At 43.6% G+C, this 13,933-nt stretch overlaps 1 protein-coding gene across 9 annotated transcripts in view; it reads left to right on the top strand.

Annotated features, from left to right (window-relative positions):
• st3gal8 (ST3 beta-galactoside alpha-2,3-sialyltransferase 8) overlaps window positions 1-3,753 on the top strand; it is a 33,658-nt gene extending 29,905 nt beyond the window's left edge. For all 9 annotated transcript variants that reach the window (XM_090240644.1, XM_090240640.1, XM_021609089.3 and 6 more), the window contains 3 exons: window positions 186-231; window positions 682-801; window positions 909-3,753. In XM_090240644.1, coding sequence (XP_090096770.1) covers window positions 186-231; window positions 682-801; window positions 909-1,079 — 337 coding nt within the window. In that variant the 3' untranslated portion in view covers window positions 1,080-3,753. The remainder of the gene's footprint in view (window positions 1-185; window positions 232-681; window positions 802-908) is intronic.
• Window positions 3,754-13,933: the final 10,180 nt, after the last annotated feature.

Below are 13,933 nucleotides of genomic sequence, written 5' to 3'. Positions count from 1 at the left end.
GAAAAATCTATATACAGTATGTGCAAATGAGGTATGTGACAGTTGTCTTTGTTGTGTCAAATTTTACTGTTCCGTTTTAATCGTGACAAATGTTTGGCATTGTAAATGAGAACTGTTCTCAACTGACCCACCTGGTTAAATATATAAAACTATCTTATTGTTGTTTTCCTTTCATGTTTCTTCAGGACATACATGAGGGTGAAAGATCGAGTACAGGCTGACAAGGATAAGGTAAGTCTTGTCATTTACTTGACAAAATGTTGACTGCGGCGCCATACAGGTTCCAAAATAGTTGGAAAGAGTTTGTGATGTGCCAATTCCATGGCACATGGTTTATGAACTGATACGCAAAACAACACTTGATTCAAAACTTTGTGTTATTCAATCTAAATGATTGTACAAAATTCTGAAAACATGATTTACAATCTAAAATTACTATCTATCTACAGAAATGTTATGTATATCAAAATATCAAATAACTTGATTTTTGCAATGTAATTACTGTGTAAAATGTAAAAACACCATTTAAACACCATTTATGTAAAATTTGTGTAGAATGTACTGTACATGTAACAAAATAAAAAGCAATTTTTTATTTTTTATTGTCATTTTGGATGAAAACATTTAATTATTAATTATTTTTGTGTGTTGCGTTACAGCTAATCACCCTCTCGTTTGCAGGTAATGGTGATAAATCCAGCATTCTTTAAGTACACCCACGACCGGTGGACAGAGCGCCATGGCAGATACCCATCCACGGGCATGCTGGCCATAATATTTGCCCTGCACATCTGCGATGAGGTGTGTATCCTTTGATATCAAGAGCCGTATCTTTGGTATGAGAAGCCTGGTTGAAAGTAAACAGAATGCTAATAACACTAGTAATGCTAATGCTAACGCCTCTACAGGTGTCGGTATTTGGCTATGGAGCCGATCAACATGGGAACTGGCATCACTACTGGGAGGAAAACAAGTACGGCGGCGCATTTAGGAAAACCGGAGTCCACCATGCTGATTTTGAGACGGAGGTTATCCAAAAGCTTGACACAGAGGGCAAAATTAAGCTGCACAGGAGATGAGAATGAGCAGGGGTGGTGTGTACAGGATGAAGCCATTAGAGTGTAGTGGTCTGGTGGTCAGAGACAGTCAAATATGTGCCCTGCTCTCTGCAACTAGTGCCTATGAGCAACACAAACAACCAAAACCACAAACGGGAGTCCTCAAACCACAACAAAAACTTGAATCAAGTACATTGCCTTCAGAAACTATTCATACCCTTTGACTTATTCCACATTTTGTTGTGTTACAGCCTCAGAGATCTACAGACAGTTGTGGGATCTTATATAGACAGATGTGTTTCTTTCTAAATCTTGAATTGGCCACAGGTTGACTTCAATCAAGTTGTATTGACATCTCGAGGATGATCAAAAGAAATTGGATGCACTGGATGCACCTGAGCTCAATTTGGAGTTTCATAGCAAAACGGTGTGAATACTTACAGTGCCTTCGGGAAGTATTCAGACCCCTTGACTTTTTCCACATTTTGTTACCGCCTTATTCAAAAATGTATTATTTCCCCCCCCCCCCCTCATCAATCTACACACAATACCCCATAATGACAAAGCAAATTTATAAAAAATGAAACTGAAATATTACATTTACGTAAGTATTCAGACCCTTTACTCAGTATTTTGTTGAAACACCTTTGGCAGCGATTACAGCATTGATTATTCTCGGGTATGACGCAACAAGCTTGGCACACCTTTAATGGGGTGTTTCTCCCATTCTTCTCTGCAGATCCTCTCAAGCTCTGTCTTGTTGGATGGGGATCGTTGCTGCACAGCTATTTATGGTCTATCTAGAGATGGTCGATCGGGATCAAGTCCGGGCTCTGGCTGGACCACTTAAGGACATTCAGAGACTTGTCCTAAAGCCACTCCTGCATCTTCTTGGCTGTGTGCGTAGGGTCATGTTCACCCCAGTCTGAGGTCCTGGGTGCTCTGGAGCATGTTTTCATCAACTTTGCTCTGAACTTTGCTCTGTTCATCTTTACCTTGATCCTGACTACCCTCCCAGTCCCTGCCACTGAAAAACATCCCCACAGCATGCTTCCCAGTAGGGATGGTGTCAGGTTTCCTCCAGATGTGACTATTGGCATTCAGGCCAAATAGAATCTTGTTTCTCATGGTCTAGGAGTCTTTAGGTGCCTTTTGACAAATTCCAAGTGGGCCGTCATGTACCTTTTACTGAGGAGCAAGTCAAGGACATTCAGAGACTTGTCCCAATGCCCCTCTTGCATTGTCTTGGCTGCGTGCTCAGTGTCCTTGTCCTGTTGGAAGGTGAATTTATTTTGTTACCCTTCCCCAGATCTGTGCCTCGACACAATCCTGGCTTGTTTTTGCTCTGACATGCCCTGTCAACTGTCAGACCTTATATAGACAGGTGTGTGACTTTCCAAATCATGTCCAATCAATTGAATGTACCACAGGTGGACTCCAATCAAGTTGTAGAAACATCTCAAGGATGATCAATGGAAATAGGATGCACCTGAGCTCAATTTCGAGTGTCATAGCCAAGGGGCTGAAAACTTATGTATATAAGGTATCTGTTTTTTTATGTTTAAGAAATGTGCACAAATATCAAAAAACCTGTTTTCACTTATTATGGGGTATTGTTTATAGATTGGTGAGATTTTTTTTTTTTAATCTAATTTAAGTCACGGGGTATGAATACTTTCTGAAGTCAATGTAGTTCCTTCCCTGTTCTGTACATGTCGTCATGCTGCACTGAACTAGCCTTATACTGAAGGAACCTTCAAGAACCCGAGGACCTTTGACTGACGGTTAAACCACAACCACAGAAAAAGCATTAAGGACAAAAGCGCTGTGTTTGCGAGAGTGCAAGAACCATATCTACGTAAATTTCTCTTCTTTGTGGGGACATAAAAGGGCAATGTTTGAGTCACATTAATTCAAGCATTTTCACTGCAATGGAACCATAAGGATTGATTTAATAAGGAGTTTTACAGTTTAATGTCTTTTTAGAGACCGTTTTGAGCTGCCATTCGTAGTCAATCTATACCGTATTATTTTACAGCTTTCATAATCAGTTCCTGTAATGTACACATTTACAGTATGTTGCCCAGTATTAGGGTGACCCTCATTTTATCTAATAACACACGCTTTAAACTATGGAAACTTCACTCGTGGGGGGGGGGGGGGGGGGGGGGGATGTCCATGCATTTCCATGCGTTGTTTATACGTTCAAACACTGGAATGCTAGATGTAATCTACACCTCGAACAGTTTAACATGATTCACCACGCACTCTACACACACATGGATTTTGTATTGTAGATATGTGGTAGTATTGGCCTGAGGGAACACACTTAATGTGTTGTGAAAAGTGTTTTGAAATATAATGTAATGTAATATTTTAAGTTATACATAACTGCCTTAGTGTTGCTGGACCCCAGGAAGAGTACAAAATCCATGTGTATGTGTCTGTGGGGTGAATCATGTTAAACTGTTCCCACACCACAGTTCAAAGTGATCTCATTATTTGTCTACTGGTTCGCGCAAACAAATGCCTGAGATTAGATAAAGATAGCTACGTATGTGGTTGATTGCTGTTACATCTATTTCCGAGATGGACTTGTTGTTTTGTATGTTCTCAAGGCTGGAAATGAGTGGTTTGTTATTTTTCGTAATTATAAAATGAGGATCCTTAATAAATACATATACTAAAATACAAATTTATTATTTTTTTCGGTATAATTCTATTTAAAATATTTTACTCTTGGACCATGGTGTAACCCCAAAGACTTCGACATGGAAAAACACATTGAAATATAGGAATACTGAACACTGACTTTAAATAAACCTTACCTTATGAAGCAAATGTGACATGAGCATACTGTACGTATTATTTTGAGTAGTTATCGTCCTTATTGCTCAATGCACTTTCATATTTTACATTTTATTGTCCACATTGACCATTTGTAATGCATTTGTATTTGAAATCGCATTATACTGCGCATTATTAACTGTGCCTTAGCAACAACCATTATTTGTTTGTACATTTCCTCTTCAGCATGATTTTCCAGCAGCAACAAAGAGTGACAACCAATAGGAAAGGGCTAGATTCAGTCCGTACTGCTAAAGATCCGTGTTATTGCGCTTTTGAAATTTAAGGTAATTTCCAATTGAGCCGACATGCAGCATTTACTGTGAATGTGGTCTACGCGACAACAGGAACATTGCCTTTAAATTTCAATGGCGCTATAGAGTGGATCTCAAGTGCACATTACTGGGCAACCCGTCAGAGAGCATTGTTATGGTCCTTCAGATTCATACACATTGTTCAAAGGTAAACGACGAAAATGCACATAATTTACTTACTTAGTCCTATTCAATTATCACCAAAATTATCAAATGATCAATAAATAGCCTAATGCATGTCTGGATACTACTGAATGGATTTATTCCAGACAGATTTAAATTGTAATGACCTGGCTAGATCATAAATGAACAAATGTCCGGACAGAAGATTGTGTTTGGCCGTAGCCCACCCCAAATAAACCAAGAAAAACAGTATCAAACAACGGTGACCCATCTCTTGTTAAGACCAGACGTAAAGAGAGAGAACAATGGCTAAGCATGGTCTTAAACTTGCAGTGCTCCCCCCCACCCCCCACCTCCAACCACAAGGATGCCCCGAATCGCTCCACAAGGCCATCACTTTGAGGATGGAGAGAAGTAGTGCGGGTCTTGTGCATACCCAGCCTCTCACACATGGTGGAAAACACGCTGGAGTCAAAGTGGTGTGGTGGGGAATGGCCCAACCACATTCACTCCCACCCTCTCCATGGGAGCCCTAACTGGGAACTGTTGGAGCTGAGCATGAGAACGGCCTGGACACATCCCTCTTGTGCTGCCCCAGTAAAAGCCCTGGCGGAGGGTTTTGTGACCCTAAAGTGTCCAGTGCCCACCCCCCCATGAGTGCCCTGGAGCCCAGCCTCCCGCAGAGCTTTAGGTACCACCACCAGCCACCTCACCTCTCCCGTAGCTGGTTCCTTCCATGCCCGCTGTAGCACGCCATAAGCCAGCCGCAGTCTCTCAAACTTGACCACAACCCTTTGGTTGCGAGTGAGAGAGCTGCCACGGCGCTGCCACCTCTTCCCACGGTGGTCTCAGCTGCGCCTCTACCCACTGTAGCACTGGCTGTAAGTCTGTGTCCCGTCCCTGCTGCTGCCCTGATTCAGCCACGTCGACAGTCTGCCGCTGATAGCAGACAGGCCCACTCGACTGACACACTGTGGCCCAGACCCCCTCCTCGGCACACAGCTCTCTCTCATGGCCTCTCTCCGCTCACAGTGTTGGCACCTGTCTGCAGTACAGGGCCGACGGGTCATGGCGTTGGAGTGGCGTGCCCCTGCCCTGTGCACCACTGTGAAGTCGTACGGCTGTGCACCACTGTGCAGACTGTGGAGGACTGTGAAGTCCTCAAACCAGTGTGCAACCTGCCCATCTGGCTCTTTCAAAGACATGAGCCACTGGATAGCAGAGTGGTCAGTTCTTACATTAAAGGGCAGGCCACCCAGGTAGTACATGAAGTGTTTGATGGAAGCCACAACAGCCAAGAGCTCCTGCAGGTGACACAGTAGCGGCGCTCATGTTTGTCAAATGTTTTGCTATAGTTCGCCACCACTCTCTCCCCCTCTGGCCCCACTTGGGCCAGCACCCCACCCATGCCCACATTGCTTGCGTCTGTGTCCAGGATAAAGGTGAGGTCAGGGGGGGTGAGCACGGGGGCCTCGATCAGTGCACGTTTGAGGGTGTTGAAGGTCTCCTTGCACTCCACTGTCCAAGTGAAGGCCTTGTCCCTCAGGGGAGCAGCGACGCTTGAGAAGCCCCGCACAAACCTCCTGTAGTACGAGGCCAGGCCCAGGAAGCTCTTCAGCTGTTGCTGTTGCTGTTGCTGGATGGTGGGGGTGGGCCCGTCTCGGATAGCTCCCACTTTGTCCTCTATGGTGCTGATACACTCCTCCCCACATAATGGCCAGTGAAATGGCACTTCTTGTGGGTAGAGCTTCAGGCCTGCGACAGCCAGCCTCTCCAGCGCATGTTTTTCTGCTGCTCGGGGTCAAGACCAACACAGTTCCTCCCCCTTATCTCCCTCACTGCAGACAGTGTCCTCTCCCTGGGCTAGCGGAGGGATGTGTTATGGAGGTAGCTGGGGGAATGTAACACACAGCCGTAGGTGACAAAGGGGCTTGGGAAAAAGTCCCACACAGATGTAGGGAGGGGGGGAAGCCATGAGTCTCTGCTGCTTTAACTGTTGGCGTAAGGGAGTTGTTGGGTTGTGTGAATGTGACATTGGGGGAGGGGGGGGGGGGCATGGTGACTGCCGGCCTCAGTGTGCCCCCATTTAGGTCTAACTGGCAGTCTGTGCTCCTAAGAAAGTCCAACCCCAGGATACAAGGGTCCTTTTTTCTCAGAGCTCTTCACTCTCTTTCATACACATGCATTGAGTGATTGTGTAGAGGTGTGTGTGTAGATACGTCCTTTCCAGTCACTTGTGGACTTGGTGTGTTTACGGACATATTCAATCACTCCCTATCCCAGTCTGCTGTCCCCACATGCTTCAAGATGGCCACCATTGTTCCTGTACCCAAGAAGACGAAGATAAGAGACTGCCTCATAGCAGTCTCTTCTGTGATCATTAACAGCTTTGAGAGACTAGTCAAGGGTCATATCACCTCTACCCTACCGGCTACGCTAGACCCACTACAGTTTGCATATCGCCCCAACAGGTCCACAGCCCCCTCCTGTACTCCCTGTTTACCAACGACTGCGTGGCCATGCACACCTCCAACTCAATCATCAAGTTTGCAGACGACACAACAGTAGTGGGCTTGATTACCAACAACAACGAGACAGTCTACAGGGAGGAGGTGAGGGCACTCGGAGTGTGGTGTAGGGAAAATAACCTCTCACTCATCATCAACAAAACACAGGAGATGATTGTGGACTTTAGGAAACAGCAGAGGGAGCACCCCCCTATTCACATCGAAAGGACAGCAGTGGAGAAGGTGGAAAGAGTTCCTTGGCGTTCACATCACAGACAAACTGAAATGTTCCACCCACACAGACAGTGTTGTGAAGAAGGTGCAACAGCGTCTCTTCAACCTCAGGAGGCTGAAGAAATTTGGCTTTACACCCAAAAAGGCTTTTCACCCTTGACAAACTCTTACAGATGCACAATCGAGAGCATCCTGTCGGGCTGTATCACAGCCTGGCATGGCAACTGCACCGCCCTCAACCGCAAGGCTCTCCAAAGGGTGGTGCGGTCTGCACAACGCATCACCGAGGGCAAACTACCTGCCCTCCATGACACTAACAGCATCCGATGTCACAGGAAGGTCAAAAAGATCATCAAGGACAACAACCATCTGAATCACTGCCTGTTCACACCGCTACCATCCAGAAGGTGAGGTCAGTACAGGTGCATCAAAGTTGGGACAGAGAGGCTGAAAAACAGCTTCTATCTCAAGGCCATCAGACTGTTAAACAGCCACCACTAACATTGAGTGGCTGCTGCCAACATACTGACTCAACTCCAGCCACTTTAATATTGGAAAAATTGATGTAAAAAATGTATCACTAGCCACTTTAATTAAACAATGCCACTTAATATAATGTTTACATAGCCTACATTACTCATCTCATGTGTACAGTGGGGCAAAAAAGTATTTAGTCAGCCACCAATTGTGCAAGTTCTCCCACTTAAAAAGATGAGAGAGGCCTGTAATTTTCATCATAGGTCCACTTCAATTATGACAGACAAAATGAGAAAAAAAATCCAGAAAATCACATTGTAGGATTTTTAATGAATGTATTTGCAAATTATGGTGGAAAATAAGTATTTGGACACCTACAAACCAGCAAGATTTTTGGCTCTCACAGACCTGTAACTTCTTTAATAAGAGGCTCCTCTGTCCTCCACTCGTTACCTGTATTAATGGCACCTGTTTGAACTTGTTATCACTATAAAATGTCCACAACCTCAAACAGTCACACTCCAAACTCCACTATGGCCAAGACCAAAGAGCTGTCAAAGGACACCAGAAACAAAATTGTAGACCTGCACCAGGCTGGGAAGACTGAATCTGCAATAGGTAAGCAGCTTGGTTTGAAGAAATCAACTGTGGGAGCAATTATTAGGAAATGGAAGACGTTATTGTTATGTTATTGTTGGATCTAATTTTAATAGCTAGCATTTCAATAGCCATAATAAATAGATATGGAGACAACAGACAACCTCCTCTTTAAAGCTCAATACTTTCAGAGAAGTAACCATTATTTAGTATTTTACATCTTTGGTTGCTGTACAGGGTAGTGCGTTGGTCGTTGAAGATATCCCTCTAGTGGTGTGGGGACTGTGCTTTGGCAAAGTGGGTGAGGTTATATCCTGCCTGGTTAGCCCTGTCCGGGGGTATCATCGGATGGGGCCACAGTGTCTCTCAACCCCTCCTATCTCAGCCTCCAGTAATTATGCTGCAATAGTTTGTGTCGGCTAGGGTCAGTCCGTCATATCTGGAGTATTTCCCCTGTCTTATCCTGTGTACTGTGTAAGTTTCTCTCTCTCTCTCTCTCTCTCTCTCTCTCTCTCTCTCAGGACCATGCCTCAGGACTCCCTGGCCTGATGACTCCTTGCTATCCCCAGTCCACCTGGTTGGGCTGCTGTTCTAGTTTCAACTGTTCTGCCTAAGACTATGGAACTCTGACCTGTTCACCGGATGTGCTACCTTGTCCTGGACCTGCTGTTTTCGACTCTCTCTTTCTCTACCGCACCTGCTGTCTCTAACTCTGAATGGTCGGCTATGAAAATACAACTGACATTTACTCCTGAGGTGCTGACCTGTTGCACCCTCTACAACCACAGTGATTATTATTATTTGACCCTGCTGGTCATCTATGAACGTTTGAACATCTTGGCCATGTACTGTTATAATCTCCACCCGGAACAGCCAGAAGAGGACTGGCCACCCCTCAGAGCCTGTTTCCTCTCTAGGTTTCTTCCTAGGTTTTGGCCTTTCCATGGAGTTTTTCCTAGCCACCGTGCTTCTACATCTGCATTGCTTGCTGTTTTACATAGGCTGATGTAAAAAAGTATTTATAAATACATTTGATTGATGATTGATTCTGCACAGCCACCACCCACACAGGATGATGCACAGTCCTGCCCTCTACTGTCAGAGTCATTATTCCCTTCCCTTTCATGGGTGCCAGCTCACCTGTGACTGTGCGGAGCTGCACAGTTGTGGGCTCACACTGAGTCCAACCTGGCACAATATCCGGCCTCACTATGGTTACCGTGGACCCAGTGTCCACCAGGGCAGGGCAGGGAACTCCCTCCACAGTAACAGGCACATGACAAAAGTGCCCAACAGAGGTCCGGCCCACCATAACAACAGGCTGCCTCTGCTTGCACTCGTCTGCTTCTGGGGGAAGTGGAGCCTTGCTCCCCCGTCTGCCGATGGGCTCCTCCTGGCGATGGTGGTGGATGGGAAAGAGAGCCAGGGGTCTGCACTGCTCATTCTACGTGGACCCCGAGTCGTTTCCCTGAGCTTTGGGGAACATGGGGCAATTCCGGCGCAGATGGCCTGGCTGGCCACACACCCAGCAGACCATGGGAGCAGGGTGCGTGTTGCTTGCCACATGAAGCGACACAGCACGAATGAGTTCAGTCATTTCAGCCACCCATGCAGGCTTTCCGCCACCCATGCAGGCACAGTGGGTGTGTCTCCATGCACCCCCACCGAAACCCCAGCTGAAGCCCCAGCCCACACGAGCTCCCTATCCAAAGCAATCTCCAAGGCTTTCAGCAATGACTCAGAAAGAGCCAGCTGGGTCTGTTTGTGCAGTTTCGTAGGACAGAGCGCCTGTATGAACTGGTCCCGAAAAGCCATTACACTACATAACATAACACAACACTAAACAATACATTAACTGCACTATAATGGTGACAAACGGTGCCCACAAACTGTTAGTCCCAACATTAGTCCCAACACCTTACCACTGCTACCCCTGGCTATCAGCAGAGCCTTGTCTGGTTCATTCAGCCTCATTTACTGCCTTTTAAAAATACATAGCTGATATGGCTAACCGGGTGAAACAAATGTGGTTTCTACTGACAATTGAGATGTACATGGCATAAGGGGACGACAAGCGGACAAAAGGCAATCCGTAATTTCGATTAAGACATTAATGAGCTAGCGACGATGGACGTACTCAATATAACTATTTGTTCAGCACTTTTGAAAAGTATAGCGACAGAATTTAGAACATGGGCCGTTCTTACAGTGCATTCCCTGTACACCAAGTCAGAACCATAGGATAAATAAAGGGGGCATATAAGCAGACAATGAAAGCTCTTACAATATTCAATAATTACATTTCTCTAAAACGGATTATAGGCTACATGCTAAGTTGAAAAAGTAGGGAAAATTAGGAGGTTAAAATAGACCAAATTATTTGGGTGAGGCACATTGAAGTCCTTTTGGGTCTTTGAGTGTCAAAAAAGATACACATCAAAAAACAGTTTTTAAATAAGCTTTTAGTATGACATGTCAAATAACACAATTCTATTATAGAATGTTATGTGTGCTGAATTTGGCCATATTCATCCCCTGCCTCCTCCTTCACTTTCGGATTCCCTCATAGCACTTTCAACCCCCCTTCTCCATGTAATGTTCGCTAGCCACGGTAGTCAGCTAGCTAGTTGGCAAACTTTTTTCTAAGTTTTTACTTCTGACACCAATGTAAGGACCTGGCTAGATAATAAATTAACAAATGTCCAGACAGAGGATTGCGTTTACGAATTCCCGGTTCATTACTCAACACAGGCTACTGTTTGGCCGTAGCCGACCCCAAATACCAAGGAAAACAGTATCAAATTACGCTGCGCCTTGGTCTCCTTCAAACAACGCACGTTACAGTCAAACATTTCATACAGTCTGTGTACCAGGTTAACATTGGGTTTTTTCAGTACATTCCTCATCAAAAATAATTTACGTGTTCAACCAAAACTCGGACAATAGAAACTTCTGAATTTTTTATTTGTGTGCCCTTTAAGGTGCAACCTTTCTAACCTGTGAAAAACCCACTAAAAACAAATAAACAAATGCAACACAATAAATCAAATACGGTATTAACATCACTAACAAATATTCAGAATGTCTTTGATTGTCTCCAACCCCGCTCCAGGTGTCGCCCATCTTCCCCGTTATCCCCTGTATTTATACCTATGTTCTCTGTTTGTCTGTTGCCAGTTCATCTTGTTTGTCAAGTCAACCAGTGTTTTTTGTCTCAGCTCCTGCTTTCCCAGTCTCTCTTTTTCTCGCCCTCCTGGTTTTGACCCTTTCCTGTCCTGACTCTGAGCCCGCCTGCCTGACCACTCTGCTTGCCCCTGACCCTGACTGAGCCTGCCTGTCGACCTGTACCATTAGCCCCACCTCTGGATTATTGACTTCTGTCTACACTGAGCCTGCCTGCCATCCGGTACCGTGGCCCCACCTATGGTTTACCGACCTGTCTATTTCCTGCCCCTGTTGGATTATTAACCATTGTTAAAATTCAATGTTGTCTGCATCTGGGTCTTACCTTCATACCTGATAATATTTGGATTTTCCCTTTCTACTTCACACATATTAAATGTCTATTTTAATAATTAGTCTTAATATGTAATGTGCCAAATCTAGAAAATACATCAGCCAATTCCTAAGGGAAAAGACACATTTCGGTGAGAGTTATAATAGTTCACAATACTAGAGCCTCTTTCTGCCCACAACTTCAATCCATCACAGTTGTAGCCTTGTTTTATCATGCAATATTTAACACTCATGTTATTGATTATGATCATGGTCATAGCTCTATCGCAATTGCCGATCAGCTGCTATTAGAATGCATTAGATGTAGGTAACAGGCCCTTTTGATTAGTCTACAGTTCATAAAACAAACACTTGCCATTGTTGACAAGCATATACAGTATTCAGTTCATATCCATATTATTCATATTTAATTCAGTGATTGAAATTACAACACCATTCTCAGTAGCCTATTCTATCAGGCACACAAAAAACATCTTACCTCAAAATCGCCTCGCTATTCATGTTGAATAAATTTGCCTTTCAATTTGAACCAAGCAAGCTGCTAAAACGTTCAGTTTACATCAAAAACAAACACTGGCTTCTGTATCTAGCTAATAAAATCATGGCAATAGTTGAATTACATTTAGAAACCCAGATTTTAGTCAGTAACATAGACCCAATGCTATTGAAATGACAAGTAATCCCGCAAATAACCCAATTATAATGGTTTGTAGTCTTAACATCTGGCACATAACGACACAATTACCAGAAATTAGCCTTAAAGTTCGTCCAAGTGTTTCTTTGCAAATATTTCACATGCCCAATGTGGATTTAGTAGTCAACGAGTTGAATCGACATTCATTGATTTGGAAACAGATCTGTTGAGGTCAATAAAAGCAGATTATATTTTCCCTTGAGACATAATGAAATTGCTTTATTACATGACATTTTCTTCGCAATGACTATTCATTTGATAGAACCCCTAATTGTTTTTTTTACGTTGTTACAAGTTACATCTACATTACTTGTTAATTCTCCCTAACTCTTACAGCGGGAAAAAAGCTAACATTTTCAGGCCGTGTGGGCTGTTTTATTTAAATGTATTTAAATGTAAATGTGGAAATCGAAATGATCCATAAAGGGACCAACCCAGAATACGTTTTTCACGTACATTTACGTTTGGGTGTGCACGTTTGTATATTAATATTATTTCCATTATTACTTCATCAAATCTCCAGTAATCAAATATATTCACATTCAATTTGTATTTTTTCTTATCTTCACAGAATCCATATATAACGATAGAAATCTTAGGTACTCACATCAACCACTCGGTGTGCATTTCCTACGACTCTCCATCGCCACAAAGCAGCTCTGCCAACATACTCTCTAGCCTCTCAGAAAAGCATATAATTACCGCTACCTCCCATACATATAAAATTAACATCCCGCGCTCAATAACACCCCGGGCTATTCTATGATGGGCAGTGATGGACGGAACCCCAAGATAACGTTATATATCCAAACGTATTATCCAAATTTAACTCAGTTTATTATACACATTTCAATATGTCAAACTTCAGATGAACACATTTCCACAACTCTCATATCACAATTCACACAGCACTGTTCCCAAAACACATTTAATCAAAGTTGTTTTCTATAATATTTTTTATAACCTGCACGAATATTTTCGAATTTCTATCTCAGGGTTAGTTCCTGGAATAACGCAACTCATACATTTACATCTTACAATACTAACCCATGGTATTGCAATAAATCACGGCAATACCATGTAGAATAATTTCTTACTTTAGGATAATATGATCACAACTTCCTATTTATTATGACAATTCAAATCAGGACCTCTTAACCTTAAAACTGTCATGTATTGTCATGTTGTGTCTTGTTTCTGTCCTTTCCCTTCACCCTGTCTCCCTCTGCTGGTCGTTATTAGGTTACCTTTTCTCCCCCTCTTTCCCCCAGCTGTTCCTTGTCTCCTCCTAACTACCTCGTCACCCCTTTTCCCACCTGTTCCCTTTTTCCCTCTGATTAGTCCTCTATATCTCTCTCTGTTTTTGTTTCTGTCTTTGTCGGATTCTTGTTTGTGTTATTCATGCCTGAACCAGACTATCGTCATGTTTGCTGCAACCTTGTCCTGTCCTGTCGGAATCTGCCGGTCCATCTGAGCCTACCTATGTTTTGTCATTAAAGAAGCTCTGTTTACGTTAATTCGCTTTTGGGTCCTCATTCACGCACCGTAACAGAAGAATCCGACCAA

This window comes from Oncorhynchus mykiss, chromosome 7 (assembly GCF_057628025.1).
Source record: "Oncorhynchus mykiss isolate SJ-2025 chromosome 7, ASM5762802v1, whole genome shotgun sequence".
Lineage (NCBI taxonomy): Eukaryota > Metazoa > Chordata > Actinopteri > Salmoniformes > Salmonidae > Oncorhynchus > Oncorhynchus mykiss.
This window is presented reverse-complemented; position numbering and strand designations above follow the sequence as displayed.